Source organism: Lonchura striata, chromosome 2 (genome assembly GCF_050655825.1).
Source record: "Lonchura striata isolate lonStrDom1 chromosome 2, ASM5065582v1, whole genome shotgun sequence".
NCBI lineage: Eukaryota > Metazoa > Chordata > Aves > Passeriformes > Estrildidae > Lonchura > Lonchura striata.
Genome location: NC_140704.1, coordinates 21,440,785 through 21,457,948, shown reverse-complemented (window position 1 = coordinate 21,457,948; position 17,164 = coordinate 21,440,785). Strand labels below are relative to the sequence as shown.

The window sequence follows — 17,164 nt, the reverse complement described above, 5'->3', positions numbered from 1 at the left end:
TTCTGTGTTGTAACCATAGACAAGTCTTGACTTTTTAAAAGCACTTTGAATCTAAGGTGTTTTATCCTCCACTGCTTCAGAGCATGAAATAAGATTCTGATGTTATCTGCAATGTCAAGTTTTGTGAGTATGTTTGAAATACAAATTTGTTTACAAGACTATGTTTTAAAACGTAGGTTATCTTCTGTCAAAATGAAATGAAGTTAAAAACTAAGCTCAACTCAGAAGGAAAGGGAAGGTGAAGGAAAGTGCAAGAATAAAAGGAAGCAGGATCTTAGTAATCGTAGCTGGAATCCATTCAAACTTCATTTCCTATATAGGAACTTTCATGCTTTCCTATCACCTTTATGTTTTTTATTTTTACCCCCTTTTTTAAAATCTTCTTAGTTTCTTTACATACACATATTCAGAAAAAAATGCTTGCCATTCATTTTGGGGACAAGTTGCTGTGTACATAAAAAAAACCCCAAAAAACTCAGATTTAAATATCAGTGTAACAGGTGGGGGCTCTCTGCATTCCCAGAAGGCTGAAGGCAAGCCCAGACTGCTGACACACCACTATGCTGCCCACTGCCAGGCAAATTTCTGGCTTTACCCTTTACACTCATGCAAGTGTGACAAAGAAAAGCATGGAACTGCAAGAAGAGGAGGAATAAATCTGAACATTATTTCACAAGGGTCCAAGCAGAAGCTTCATTAGTAAGTCTCAATTCATTAAAAGTTCTCTAACCACTGAAGCAAAAATGGCATGAATTAAGAACAAACTCTTGTGTGGGCTTGATTTACTTCCCAGCCCTGACCTAGAAATGTATTGTCTTGGTCGCTGCACTTTCTCTTTACTCCTGACCTTATTTTATGCACAACAGACATACCCTCCTCATCCTGTGACTAGAGAACAAGCAACAAGCCTTTCTTTTCCAAGGAGGATATGCACTTTTATTCATTTCAACTTTTATTACTTTTATTATACACTCAAGAAACTGTAAGAATAACTTAGAAGACCGAACTCAGAAAGTGCTGTCCTTTCTGGCCAACATTCCCACAGCCTTCAAAGCCTTTGTGCTGTTAAAAGCTATTCTGAATTATAACATTTGGAGTAATGAAGGCTGTATTTTACTATATCCACAATGACACACCAGAAGTAAGCAATGATCTACAACCCAATAATGTCAGATACCATTTGTTTATAGCCAGCCCCATGATGCACCAAGGCTCTGTCAGAATGGACTGTTTTGAGTACATCCTTACTAGCTGTTAACCTGTACAGCATTAAGCAGAATGGCATGAAATTACAGTGAGGCCATGGGATTTTCTGCCCCATGTCACCATCATGGTAAGAAAACAGTGCCACTCATTTACTTTTCCTCCCATTCAATATATTACTTCTTGGAAATGCTAACATCACTACAGGCACACAGAGTACATAAGAGAGCTTGGCCAGAAGAATTTAAGCTTTAATATTTCCCCCACTGCAATCAGGCTAGGGGTAAGGGATGATGACATTTGATTACCCTGAGTAGCTGACTGATGCAAGACTTGATCCTCAAATGCATCAGATATTAAAAAGCATCTTTGTTCATGTGCAATCATCTATGGTAAGCAAAGATTCTCTACCACTCTGAAGGAACCTACAGGTCTATCACTTAGTAATAAATTATATCTTGAGAGCTTATATGCATTTTTTTTCAATTTTTTTTCACCAGTTTAAAGCACACTTCAAAACATGCATTAACTTGCACATAGGAATAACCATCACCTTTCTAGGAGTCCACCACAAAAACTCCTCTACTGTTTGCCTAGCTCCTCACCCCTCAAAACTCAAGGCTATTTTTCTGTGCACAGAAAATCTTGAGACATGACAAAACTCTGACCCCTCTCTAATGACAACATCTGCTGAGAGGGCTCACTCAGCTCTTTATGCAGCAATAGTAAACCGTATCTTAAAAAAACCTCAAACAAATGAAAAAACCCCTCCAAGATTCACTTAGAGATTACATACAGGTAAAATTACTAATTAAAACAACATCTTCACCAAGACTCTGAACATAGCTAAAGAACAGCATGTAGTTTTGGCTGAGATAAAGCTTCATAGAGCAGGTAAGTATTCATATCTGACCTCAAGGACAGCCTTATCAAGTGTCTGGAAACACAAATGGTTTTTAACAAGAACTTTAGTTTGGCAGATTCTCTTCCTTCAACAACTGATTTTTAAAGTACTTATACTAATTTAATATTCTAAAGCCCACTGCAGTTACAGCTTACAGCAATAAGCAAATTTAAAATTAATCCAATTTTAAGTTCTAGCTCCTACTGCTTCAGGCTGCTTGAAGCAACTATATATTTAATTTTCATGTAACATGCTAACAACAATATTTACATTGACTAAGTTTAATGCCATAGTTCCCTCTAAAAGGTTTTAACTAACAGTATTCTAAAGAATGAAATAAAAATTCCTTTGTTCTTACAGGACAGTTACCTTTTGAAGTAAAAGAAAATGTAACAGCCCCCACACACAGGTTCACCACAAAACTACGAAAACACAGCTCTCATTTCAAACATATGTTCCTGGCTCCTGTAAATCATACACCATGAACCTAGAGACTGGCCCAAGCTTAAGTTACATCCCAGGACTTCAAATGCTGAAATAAGCTGTGAATGCTGCAAGAATATTCTGGGTAATAGCAATAAAGATAAGAGACCAGTATATCGTTGTGCTTCACTGTGTCTGTCAATGTTATTACCCCAAGTAGCCTTTTTAACAGCTGTAATATTTGTCCAGGTCAGGTTTGAAAACCTGCCAGGACCACAATGCATAGAGAAGAAAGCTCCCATCTTGAGCTGATGGCTCCCACTCTGCAAACACAGTGCAAAGCCTAGACAAGTTTATCCCCACCTGCCTCACAGTGTGGTCCTGCCCTTGTTCACCTCACTCCCTGCAGACCATCAGTCCTGTCTCCAGAGCTCTTGGATACCTTCATTTCTCTAGCAATGCTTGCCCAATTCAAAGTGAAACAAGAAAAGGCCATGAACACTCCCTAGCACACTTTGCTGCCTGTCATCAGCAAAAACAAACCAAGCCTTTCAGGATACGAGAGTGCCAACACAGAGGTAGAAGGAGGAAAGGTAGGATAAAGAGTTAAAAGTTCTTATCTCTCACCTGACACTCTAGTCTTGGAGACATCAGCGCAAAAGTGCAGTAGCTAAGGATAGTGAGGCAATTAGCTGAAGGAAGATGGGAATCACTCTGGTTGGCACATCAGAGAGGAGTGACCAGACACTACCAGGCATCATGCGCTAATCATATCAAATCCTGTGCTGACAACTGCTGGCAAAACTTACTCTACCAGAAGACTATGGTAAGTGCCAGTACTGCCAACATGTTTCTTTAGCATTCAAATGAACTAAAATACATCATTTCCTCTCAAGCCATTTAGAACATGCAGAGAAAAGATTACTTGGGTACTAACTCACCTGTTCTCCTGCAACTGGGAGAAACACTTGTGAGCACTTGAGTCACCACAGTACATTTGAGCTGAAACTATGGATGGAAGTCTGTTTAAACTTCCATGCAGGCTACAAACTCGAAATCCTGGACAGGGACAAAAACCTGTTCTGACAAGAGAAGGGTGCAACTGAAAGTGCCTCAAATCATCTGCCAGCATCCACATCCAGGTCTGCCAGTATTAACTGTATAATGAAGGTTTTTTCCTACTGTAAGCAAATTGGTTTTTCAATAAATTCTTTATGCTTTTACTTTGAGCAACAGAATGGCATAATATTTCCAGATAAGAGCAGTGTCCTTTAAGTAGTAATTTTTAAAACAGTTGCTTTCTAAATGCTGTACCTTACGTCTTATGCTTTAGTTCTATTAAAAAATGTAATCCTGCATCAACTGGCACTGCTGCCATGAAGTCCTGGTTTTCCCATACCAGCTCCTCCCAGCCCTTTCCTGCACCAGCAAGAGCATTTGTATAATTTCTGATTAATCTAGTCAGGGAAATGATCCAGGTGAAGACTGAGTTGAAGCATACAGGAGTTTTCAGTTGGATAACTTCCTTGATCTGGTTTACCACATTGCTACACAAATGCCAGTGTGAGAAAACAAAGATGAGAGTAACGATGCAATTTGATTCAGAATAAATCAACCCCTGGGAATACAAAGCTAATTAAAAACATGGCAAAAATATATAGGCAAGTCCAAACAACTCTACATGCCTCCTTACTTGTTTCTAAACTTTTCTTTTTGTTTATTTACTCTAGGGAGTGAAACACTTAGATTCATAAGCATAATGCTACAAAGACAAATGGTTTAGAAATGTAAATAGACAATAACTTGTTTGCGTTTTGAAAAGCACATAACCCAGCCAGGTAATCCAAGAGTGTTTTCTTTCACATAGGTTATTACACTGTATATATTCAATAGCTCAAGGCCAAGCCAGAGGGCAACACGGAGGGAGGCACCAGTGAGGGAGGATTCATCTGACTAAATGGAAATTCAAATAGTGTTGTATAGGCTGCCATGCTCATCAGTGAAGATTCACACAGTGGATATTCATCAACCCAGATGTGCTTACTCCAGGTGACAGGAATGGGACTTGGCTCCATTAGGTGAGATTAGATCTTCTTGTCTGTAAAAGGACTGCGGGCAACTCACTACAATGCAGACACTTGAAGACAGCAGACACCCAAGTCAGACAACATGCATCCACCCTGGATGCAAACTGCACATCCCTCACATGAGGAGTACTTGATATGTACAGACTGAGATATGAGATATTTGGGTCTTAACTTTTCACAACTCTTCACAGTATGGTGAAGAGCAAGAGGGCTGGACAAAACCGCTGATACATTAATTTCCTTGCAGTAGGAGTAAAAATGCAGCTTTAACCTTAATTTGGTGCTGTTTTCTTAGCAAGTCTCACAAAATCACCTGAGAAATACCTGTTGTTGTATTAGTATATGCCTTTGCTTACAAAGGATAAAATAAACCATGTTTCAATAATGACAATCACAAAGGTGGGATGAAACAAGACGAAGAACCAATACCACTATCACTTCTGTTCATCAATGCAGGAAGAAGGGCTCTGTTTTCTTTAAGAAAGCAGGAGTACTTTATGTACTTCTATCTCTTATTTATCTCAGCATTCATGGACTGTCATGGTGAGCTCCCCTTTACTGCTAAACACTATTATTGTAATTATACCTACCACATAGTACAGCAGCACTCAGCAGTCCTACAGCTACAACTAACTGGAAGCATTATGCACCTCACTGGATTCAGCTTCTTTGTTGTCCCCAAGTTGAAAGGATGCTGCTACTTCCTTCCCCTTGGCTTCTGCTCCGTGCTCCATTTCCTCCCTGCTAACTTCAGCTGCCACTGTGTCTCCTCAAAGCCTTCAGGGCAGAGATGCTGAGGATGGCCCAAACAAGCGACTCCAACTCCAGCAAGGCCCAAGTGGTGCCCTGTATACTGTTACATGCTCTTGCCTCTCCATCTGAAAAGCACCAATGACAGCAGCAGTTTGCTATGGCACAGATCCCACTCACAGCAACAGGGAGGCTTCACCTGACAATGTATGAGTTCTAAAATAATGAACAAAGACAGGAATTCACTCCCTAGAATGCTGCCACTGAATGGCACGGGCAGTGACAGCTCACAGAACTGCAAAAGTACAAGTAGGAACAATTGAAAGATATCTTTGGTGTTGGATTTCCAGGGACTTTTGTTCCCTGTCTGCATAAACTGCTTGTACTCAGAACATACTTTTATACCCACTGCAGCCCTGTTTAAATACATCCAATCCTCAAGTAACTAGTGATGATCCCAAAGTAATAGGGAGTCAAATTTAGAGACTATACTGTACATAAGTGAATTTTTCCTTCAGTTTTTCCTTAAGATCTGTTGCTCTTCAAGCTAGCAAGAGTGGCATGGGTATATCTGAACAGAACATCAGCATTTTACAGAAATGAAAATGCTGCTCTATGTTGGAACATACTTAAAAATACTCCTTTCAAGGGCTCAGATATGCCATTAGCTCAACTGTGATTCTGTCTTACTATTTTAAAGTGGAAGATTCTTAGAAAAAGCAACAAGAAATTACAGTATGTTCACATTTTTATGCCTCTGTATAAAAAAATACATATATATTTCCAGTCTCTAATAAAACTAAAAACGGTATTTGTAAAAAGCATGTGTATAATGCTTATTACCCATGCACAGCAAGCCAGATATTACATTAACTGAAAGCTTAATGTAAACCAGCCTTCAGAATAATGTTTCTGGAATTTCTGAAGGAAAAAAAGAAAGCACTCAGTTCTCTCTGGCACTTCCTAAAACAAAATGGTTTAGTGTGCATTATTAACATGTATTATATTAGTATCATTACACTGATTTTTTTCTAGTAAATACAACCGTTTACACACACTTCTTGCCTCCTTTATTTTTGCTCCCTGGCATGTATATGGTAAAACCATTGGGACCTGTGGGAGAAGCAGAATACCAACACCACAGTTCTCTCAGAAGTTGCCTTCTTTCTTTCTATCTAAAGGCAGAACAATTGATCTTACAAAAAATGCAGCTTATATAAGGTAATGAATGTATAAGACAACAGAAATACTGAAAATGCACTGTTTTGATTTCAAGTTGCATGTATTTCTGAAAAATAACCTCGTTTGCCTTTGTCTGTACTGATCCAATGTACTGGCATTTGACATATGGAATAGAAACATTGCTCCCAACCACACTACTATGCAGTGGTTAGCATTCAAGCAGGGCTGTTAAAAAATGTCCTTTAAGCTCAACCTCCAACCTGCCAGGTATAGCACATTCGTATAAATGACACGACCAAAGCACTGCATTTCCTTGACACACATTTTCTTCTTGATTTTCTTCCTGTGCCAAGCCTGGCTTTGTCCACAGAACACAAGAGTAAAGAACTCATCTGAGGTTTATAGTAACAGGAAGTAGAGTGACATTTCTGTTCCTCCATTTTATCTAAATCTCTGGAGATTTCCGATATTTTAAAAAAATCTAAATGCATAATTCTTCTTCCTCTGTAGCACACAAATACATATAGCCAAGCTTCTGTTAACCATTACAATGAAAAATTGTAAAATTGCATTTCATTGCTACCAGAAACTTTTATTTTAAACCATTCACTTAGCCAAAAGTTGATACAGCCATCCGTAAAAGATTCATGAACCCAGTTTTAGTCTCAAGCAGGAAAAGGCATCAGTGCAGTGTTAAATAAAGAAGACAAAAAATAAGGAGAGAGGGAGAAACACACGGCAATTAACACTATCTGAAGACACAAGTGGGCAAAAAAGACACAAGACACAAGTAGACCCACGGGAAAAGCGAGCATATGAATCTGTCACTTCACGAGTGCATACATGCATTATTAAAGGTACCTAGAATCACTTAGTGCAAGGTATTGCAAGACAAAAGGGTGAACATAAATGCTCAGGAGAAAAAGACTGCAGTTTTAAACCCTCAGATCTCCTAGGTAACTTGTTCATCTGACTGAGGGAAATCAGTTACTAGGCATTTGCAGGCATTAGTAGTTCAAGACAAACATGAAAAAACCCAACCAAAACCTAGTGCTCACCTGGATCTGATAATTGATAAAATCAATAAACACCTCATCTTCATTAACATTTTACAACACTATCTAGTATGGAGTAAACAATTGGCTCCTCCACTAAAATAAAGCAACATCTTTTTTACTGCTTTAGAGCAATTTAGCTTCTATCTGAGGAGTCCATTTGTGGCCTCAGTGAAATAAACCTTTGGATTTGATGGTCATTAGTAACTTGCAGCTGCATGAGAAGAGACAGTAGTAAGGCAGTGCAAGAGGAAAGACTATAAAGACTATTTCTGCATCATCTAAACTTTAGCATAATTGTTCTAACTGCAAGCATGGGGTAATCAGTTTAAAAATAAACAAACAAACAAAAAAAATCAACCCAGAACTGGAGGGTCTTCTCAGAGCTGTTACTGTGCTGTCCAGAAAAGCAGACTTTGCAGAATGTCCAGCTGAAATTAGCTGACAAATTGAAACTGTGAAGTTAGCTTCCACAAAGTAATGGAATGGCAGCTTGCAGGAAGGCAATTCCAAAAGGCAGCACTCAAGCATCAACCCTCCTGTCCTCCATGCACACAGAGGGAAAAAACACTGCAGATTCTGACTAAGCAGCAACATCTGAATTTTTATTCACCATCATATTGGAAAATAATTATCTACCTAATCTCATTCTGGGATTGTGAAGGTGGGATATCCTGAGCATATTCGTCTACTGGTAGGCTAGTAGTTGTGGGTGCTATTTATTACTCAAATGTTATTTTATTATTCATAACTTCTTAATTTTGAACAACTAATAAAATAGGAAGACCAACTGAAATACAAGCTGAAACCATACACACTTCAGCAGACAAATATAATGCCAGATTTCAGCACTAAAGCAGAATATTCTAGGATTTCTCTAAAAAGATCACCCTAACATCTATAAATGAATGATCCTCATTTTCTACTGAGAAGTAAAGTTTACAGGCAATAAAGAAATTTAGTCCGTTCCCACATTACACTGATTATGCTTACATTTTCCCTGGGTTAATGTTATCTTCATATAACTCTTAAATTCCTATTTGCCAGAGGTCTGTTGTTAGGTTTTACACAAGACCTATTAATGTGAAAAAACATGCACCATATATTTTGTGTACACACCAAACAAATAACCAGTGCCAATAGGAACTCAGCTTAAGGGTTAGTTTGGAGGCTTATTTCTTTCTTTTAATATATGCACACATTCATTTCAGCACTAGAAGAAACTGAAGTTCTGCAATACCTGTTAGAGCAATTAGAAAACCCAACCAAAACCAGAACCAAACAAAAACCCTACAAAACCATAATTCAGTCCTCATTTGAAATACCTGTCAGGCTTTATATACTTGAGAGAAGTTACCGAGGTAAAGGTTCTAAAGGGTACCTTCATGGACATCTAACAGCCTCATTGCTGGAGTTCCAAGCACCAACACTGACAAAAGCAAACTCACCTGGGAGAATTTTACCTTATTAAAACAAGTATGTTACTGAGACTTAGAGGGTACCTCTGTGACCTTCACAGGCCACAAGAGATCTGCATAAAAAAGTAATTCAATTTTCTAAATACGGTGCTAAGTGCAGAGCTTAATAACCAGTACTTTCATATTCACAAATTACGTAACCAGTCTGGCTGAGGAGAATTTGAAGCTGGGACTGTCTGAACATATATCTGAGACCAATAAGGGAGAGAAATGCTTGATGCAAAGCATCCCTCCTCATCCCTTCCTAATCAGAACACTGACTACAAATACCACCCAAATCCAAGACCTATTTATTTGGCTTGTTAACACAGAGGTGGACCATCTTAACCAAGTCTCATTTGATCCGTCCCACCATAAGGAGGTGTCTCCACCCTACTCATGTAACCTGTCCAACAACAAATACTGCAGCTGAAGCAATTATTCCCTAATGGCATGTTCTGGTTTTCTAACTTCTACCTTTATTTCAATAACTTGGTTTTTAACTAGTCCAGTCACAGCCAGAAAGGAAAAGACAGTCATGTGCAAACATCCCTGAACTTTGGCAATGGCCCTTTACTTGTACCTACAACTGTGACCATGATACTAAAAGGGCAAGAGGGAAAACCTGCTAGTTTAGGTTTTACAACCATTTAGCATTTACTGTGCTGTGTGCATACAAACTGGGAATGTACCTAGCACTAAAACTCTTTTCCCCAGAAAATCACACCTGATGATCAGATAGTTATTAAAGGTTACAAGCTGGCATCACATAAACTTTCAAAAAAAGATTCACACTAAGGAGGTGGTAATTAGGAAGCAGAATACTCTTTGATACAAGATCAGCTCTAAATATTCCCTTGTACCAATGTACATGTCCAAAGAATAAAGACTGGGCTTCTAATCAGGCTTTGGAAAGTGATATTATGAAAACTCAGATGTTCTTACATGGAAGACAAAATTAGACATTTCTATTTCAATAAAGATATTCTCAACTCACTGACATAGGTGTTATTACTCAAATAATCAGCCATCAGTCTTGATGTAGAAGCTACAGACAAGCCTTTCCATGCCATCTGAATTGAGCCTTAGAAGACAAGATCAGTTGAAAGGCACCTATTCTGCCAATACCTCACCACTCTGATTACATGAAGGAGATTTTCCATATGATATAAAAATTATAGTAGATTTTGATATTACCTTGGTATCTGAAGTGCTAGCTTCATTGGCCCCACACAGCTCTGGTTTTCTGGCATGCTTATCAATAAATTCAGTGTATCCCAAGTTCAGAGGCCTTTGAGTTTTAGTTAGTGGTTCTTATTCCAGAACAGCTAATTTTTTTGTTATTTTGGAAAAGGCAGCAACTAGTATTACATTTGATGTCAGATTGCCTGGCATGGTAGGTTTTCCTACAAGACTCCCTTGCCTTTTGACTATTCTGTGTGTGAACACATGCCCACCCAGATTATATTTAGGGTACCTAAATACAACCATGAAAGAAGGAAATCAAGAAGGTTACTTTCAATGTTTTATTTCTTGCAGCAAGCATCGCTTACTGATTGTTACCACTATGAGATAAGGAAAGCTGTGAGGAAACAGGACATAAGCAGACCCTTCACATGGTCGACATCCACCCCAGTGCAGTGGGAAGGATGCTGCCAGCCCGCTGCCATGAAGGCTCAGCCAGTCTATGATTGCTCATCCCAGATGCCACATTTAGCCATTTGACAATACATACCACAAGGCAAACGCTGACCACAGGGGAGGATGCATTTCCTTCTAACATGTCTTGTACCCCTATGCGCACAAGTTTTCTGCATCCTGACATGCCCATGGCCCCAGCAGGCGCGATGCCGCCGCAGGATCCCTGCTGGAGCCCGACGGAGGGGCTGCCCTCCCGCAACCAAACGCAAGGCCAAGGGCGAGGAGGGCACGGCGGTGTTTCCCCCCTCGCCCGAGATTCCACACGGGGGAGGGCTGGAGGGCAGGTGCACGTCGCCAGCCGAGGGCTGCCACACCACGGCACAGGTGAAGATCAGGTGAAGATCAGGCTTGCCTAGCCCAGGGCAGGACCCGCAGCCCGGCACAGGAGCATCAGGAGCTACTCCAGCTGCCCCCGGGCGCTCGGGCACTGGCTCGCTGCGGCTTCTGCGCCCGCCCGGGAGAAGGCGGAGGACGACCCTGCCCGGCCGGGGAGCGTCTCTGCCCGGCTGCCCAGGGGCAGCGGTGACAGACCCCGCCCGGCCGGCGGGAGCCACGGCGCCGAACAAAAGGCCCGGCGGAGGCCCGGAAACGTCCCGGGGCCGCGGCCGAGCCGCGCCGCCAGCCCGGGGGGCGAACCCCAGCCCGGCCGCCCCGCACGGCCTGCGGCCGGCAGTGCCCCCCGCCCGCCTCCCGCCGCCGCGGCGGGCCCTGCAGCGGGCACCGCGAGGAGACGGGAAACCGGGAGAAAAGGACGCAATGCAACAGCTCCGGCGGCGCCGAGGGACGGAGGGAGGAACGGAGGGGGCAGCACAATGAAGCCGGCGCAGCCCCTGCCCCTGCCAGTAACAAAAGCTCCCCAGCCGCGGGGCTGCCCCCGCTTCTCCGGGCTGCGGGGTCTGCGGCGGCCGGGAGAAGCCAGGAGAGGTCTCACATCACCCACCCGCTTCCCCGCCGTGCCCTCGGTCCGGCCCCCCGCACAATGCAGCCCCCGCCGCCCCGGGGACCGCCGCACAAAGCGGGCCGGTCCCGCCGCCCATCCCGCACCGACCTTGAGCCGCCTCGGGCGCCCCTAAGGTTTTGGTCACCGCCTTCCACACGTTGCAGCCCAGCAGGCAGAGGAGAAGCGCCGCCGACCTGCTCATTTCCACCCGCCGCCGCCAGCCGCCGCCAGGGAGAGAATCGCCGCCGGAGCCGCTGCCCGGAGGAGGAGGAGAAAGAGCCGCATCAGGGGCTGGCCCGCTCCGCGCCTCCCTCCATGTTGCCGTGCGCTGCCCCTCCTGCTTTCTCCGCCTGCTGCATTGTCGTCCCGCCGCTGCGCCCCGGCTCCGCGTCCCGCGCTGTCCCCCCGGGCAGGCGGGCGACAGAGGCGAGCAGGAAGGAAGGGGAGGCGGGAGAGCTCCGCGGCCCCGTTGCCTGTCCGCTCGGGTTTATTCTTTAATTCCGCTCCCGTTCATCCCCCCGCTCTCCCCGCGGGAGCGGCCCGGGCTCCCCGCCCGCCCCTTAACCCTTGGCGGCCCCCCCTGCCCTGCCCTGCCCGCGCCCGGCGGCGCAGCGCCCCCTGCCGCCCGCGCCGCGCCCTGCCCCGCCGCGGGGCTCGGCAGCGCCGGCGCTGCCCCGGCCCGCCCGCGGCGTTCGCGGGTCCCGCGGGGCGGCCGGGCCGGGCCGGCCCCGCGCCCGCCGCAGCCGCGCTCACCTGCCGCGCTCACCTGCCGCGGGGCGCCGCGTCCCGCCCGCCGTCCGCTCTCCCTCCCTGAACGGCTGCAAAATGGCCTCCCCAGCCGTGCCGGCCCCGCTCGCCTCCCACCGCAGCCAGCGGGAGGGACGAGGAGGAAAGCGGGCGCGGTGACCTGCTCTTCTCTCGGCTGGGGCGAGCCGGGTCGCACGGTCCCCCGCGGCCCCGCTGCCACGCGTGACCTCCGGCCCGACCCCCGCCGCTGCTGGAGTATTTAAAACTAATTTAAAAAGCAAAACGAACCAATCAACCACAAAGCAACAGCAAATGCACCCATCTACTGGTTTTAATACAAAATAGCTTTTAAAATGCTATAGCAAACTGCACAGGAACGGTGAACTCTGGGTTGGAAATCGTGGCACTGAGGGCTGAGACCGGGCACGGTGCCTCCCGCCCCGCGCCGTGCGGAGAATGGCAAGGGTAGCACTGGGGACATTCTGCCCCGGGCAGGGTACTCTCCCTGGGGGCTTTCCCAGGGTGGTTTGCATCTTCCCTAAGAGCATCTCTCGGCTTGCTTTCCTTCAGGCCAGCGGAGGCAGAGCACAAGGGCAAAGCAGTCACTCCTCCCTTCCCGTTCTCTCCTGGGCATTACGCGTCCTAAGGGAGAACAGACGCTCCTCATGTTTCCTCCAGCGCGGAGATTGCTGCTCCAGACAGCTATTATGGCAAGTCTTTACACAGCTGTGCAAAGCAAAGCCTCTGCCCCACTGCTTCACGGATTTCCCACGATCTACTCTCAAACACTGCCAGTGTTTCAGTTGGCCTCTAAGACTGAAGTTTGTATACCTACAAATTTAATCTCTCACTGAGGTGTCCTAAAGTTTCAGGATTTATTTGTAAATCTATTTTAAAATATCATCTTCCAATAAAAATGTGATGCATTATTGATTGATTTTTAGAAAGCAGTACATTTGTTTATTTTGTCATGTCAGTATTGGACCAGAGTAGCTACATCACAAGCTTACAGGTTGTTTATTTTGTGAATTTTATGAAATTCTGGTACCCCAGAAGTGTTAAAACTGATTTAACGTATAATTTTCAGACACACTCCAGTTGATTACAACATATTTCACTTTGGGTTTACTGTTTTCAAATACATTTTCTGAGACTTGGTAAATCCTGTGTAGACATGCAACTTTGTCCTTTTATCCTGAGAATTTGGAGGATTTATTTGCAAAGTTCAATCCCATTAAAAAACTAAGTACAAAAGGCCATTCAGTTCACAGAGAAGACTAAATGAACAAATACAGATCATGTGATCTTACTCCTGCTTGCCATAAACAAATATTTCAATATTGTAAACTCATGGCATGTCTTAAGTGTGGGGCAACTTGTTCCTAAAGAAAGGATGTTGGCCATGTGGCAAATAATACAGCTTTTTTCCCCCTTTCTCTGGATGTTCATGAACCTAAATTAGCATATGTAGGATGATCTCAGAGCTAGAAACTTATTTAAAACCTAATTCTGTCTATAAGGAAAGGTAGAGCATTTTGTTACAAAGAGTGCATTTTCCTGAATATAGTTGTATTATTTTCACAAAAAAACCAAACAGATACAACAATTCTTGCAACATCAATGAATAACACATAATGACTAAGGCTGGAAAGAAATGAGATATTGCACGGAGAAATCACAGAATTCAAATGGTTTGGCCTGGAAGGGACTTTAAAGATTACCTGATTTCAATTCCCCTGCATAAGCAGGGACACTTTCCACTAGACCAGGTTGCTTAAAGTCTCATCCAATCTGGCTTTGAACACTTCCAAGGATGGGGCATCCAAAGCTTCCCTGGGCAACCTGTTCCAGTGTCCCACCATGCTCACAGTAAAGAATTTCCTCCTGCTATCTCATCTCAACCTGCACTCTTTCCATTTAAAACCATTCTCCCTTGTTTTATCACTACATGCCTTTGTAAAAAGTCCTCCAGCTCTCTCTGGCAGCTCCCTTTAGGCACTGGAAGGCGCTGTACGATTTCCCCAGAGCCTTCTCTTTTCCAGCTGAACCACCACAGCTCTCTCAGCCTGTCTTTACAGGACAGGTGTTGCAGTCCTGTGATCATCTTCATACCCCTCTTCTGTACTCCTTATTTGGAGCCCCCAGGGCTGTTCAGAGTACTCCAGGCAAGGTCTTGTGAAAGGAGAGGGCAGAATCACCTTCCGTCATTCAACCTCCTGGTCACTTCTGGTGATGCAGCCCAAGGTACAGCTAGACCTCTGAGCTGCAAATTTTGAAAGCACAAGCTGTGTATAGTAATGCACACTCCCCACATTTCTCTTTATTTCAGCCCTGAAAAATATTTTTATCCTTACAAACTATGCTGGGCACACAGGGCTTGTCTCTTACCTGAAAAGGCTAAATTTATGTATATAATTACATGGTAACACTCTCATAAATGCTGCTATTCATGTAATGAAACTGAGCTATTCTTCCAAATAGCTTCTCTTGAAATGATCTTTTCTTTGTTGCCCCAGTGAGCACTGAAGCATCTAAGACTGACATACTGGTAATGCCATTGATTCCTGGATGAAAACTGCCTGTGACACAGAGGATAGTTGATGTCTTATAGCTCAGTTCAAATCCTCTTCAGACTTAAACAAGTATAAGTTATACCCTAGGCACGTTTCCATGCCTTGTTTGCTGACGCTCATTGGCTAGATGCCCTCAAGGAAAAAAAGGAGACAGTTTACTGCAGCCTGAAAAAACACCACAGGAGCAGTGTCAATAATTAACATTAATACAATAAAATTACCTAAGTCAAGCAGTAGTGAGTTCTCAGTTCTAGTTTGGGTCATGCATGAGCGCTCTTAGGGCAAAGAAGGTCAATGGTGTCCCAGATTTCCTTATTCAAAGCATTGCCAGCAGATCAACAGAGGTGATCCCTCTACTCAGCACTGGTAAGGCCACACCTGGACTGCTGTGTCCAATTCTGAAATCCTCAGTCCAGGACAGACACAGACACACTGGGGAGAGTCCAATGAGAGGTCATGAAGATGAAAAAGGGACTTGGAGGATCTCTCCTATGAGGAAAGGCTGGTCAGCCTGGAGAAGAAAAGGCTCGGAGGGAATCTGATCAATGTGTATAAATACCTGAAGGAAGGCTACAAAGAGGATGGAGACAGGCTTTTGTCGGTTGTGTAAATTATACAAACACATTTCAAAGACTTGACTATTCAAGTAACAAATACTAACATACTTAGAATATGAGTACCTATTGAGGCTCTGTGCACCAATCATTAGTAGACAGACACATTCAATGAGTGCGTTGGAGACTATATGGATTAGCTTGCAGGTAGGCTTACAGTTAAAATTTTCAAATTTTAATTCTACAATATTCAGACATCCTTGAAAGGTATGCTGAATATGCTTAAGCAAAAAGTTGAGCTAATTAGCTCTTTTCTGTTCTTTCTTACAATGTCTACTACTGTATTTCTTGTGGTATTATTTCCACATAGACAAATATAAGTTATGAAAGCAGTGCTTAGACAGCCAATGAAAAATCTATGGAGGAGTTAAATATTTAATATATAGCAAATTAATTCAGTGACCAGAAGGTGCAAATATTTATGATAAGGACATAGCTCTAGCAGGTTGGCAGTAGCAGCGTGTGCATTTGAGAATTGCTTTGAAGTACTTTTATAATTTCTATAATAGTCCTTGTTTACTAGTGCACAAGTTAGTTTACATATGAAAGATCACACAAAACTAAATCTAAAAGAAAAAAAAAAAAAAGAGTGAACGTCAGATATAAAGCCCTGAAGATTATTTTGCAGTGCTCCTGGTAAATTGAGCCAGCTACATATTATGTGGTAGTAAACATTTTACATGAAAATTATAGAAGCTATTTAGTCCTGGATCTTTCAAAGATAAAAGCAAGGTTTTATGACTAGGTCAACAATTATTCCATATTCTTTTGAGAAATCTAGCAGTGATTGAGTACTACTGTTGTTTTAGTTGTAGTCATGCTGAGCATGGATACCAAAACATGATGCTGTCTTTGGCGTAAATACCTTTCACCCTGAAGATCTCAGATCATTTCAATATTGACATACACATGCTGTGCTATTGAGACTCAACTACTGCCTACATGTGCTCATAAGGTAAAGATATGTTTGGCTCAGAAGACCTAAGTATTTGTTTACACAGGGAAGCCAGTGTGAAACAGTTACTTGTGAAATACATCCCCATACCTGACTGTACATTAAATCCCTTAGTAGACAACTGGCTGTGGAACAGCTTGAGACTTCACTAAATATTAGAGCCAAAAGCAGCTTTTATTGCCCTATTTCTATATTAAATAAAATTACATTTATCTTATGGGAGCTGCCAGAATAGGACTAGGCTAAGATTAAAAAAAAATCTGTAAGCATTGCATAAAGATTACGGAGGAAAAGCTACCAGGGAGTCTTGAAGTTAGTGTGGGTTTGGGGAGGCCAGGCTCAGCAGCTGAGAAGGAACTGGAAGATCTGAAGCAGGAATGAAAGGATGACTGAGGAGTTGGTGGGTTTGGGGACAGGGGAAGAAAGGATGACGGAGCTTTTGGGAGCTATGGGAGATATCAGAGTATTTTGTGACAGGTAAGGGGGTTTTTCAACCTCTAAGGTAGTTCTGTTTTCTAGATTATCTTGCATTTCTGAAAGGTGAATTTAAAACAAAAAAAAAAATATTTGAGA

At 43.2% G+C, this 17,164-nt stretch overlaps 1 protein-coding gene across 1 annotated transcript in view; it reads right to left on the bottom strand.

The window, feature by feature from the left end:
• FAM171A1 (family with sequence similarity 171 member A1) overlaps nt 1-12,289 on the bottom strand; it is an 86,449-nt gene extending 74,160 nt beyond the window's left edge. Inside the window, exon 1 of the mRNA XM_021551668.4 lies at nt 11,811-12,289. Coding sequence (XP_021407343.3) covers nt 11,811-11,904 — 94 coding nt within the window. The 5' untranslated portion in view covers nt 11,905-12,289. The remainder of the gene's footprint in view (nt 1-11,810) is intronic.
• Nucleotides 12,290-17,164: the final 4,875 nt, after the last annotated feature.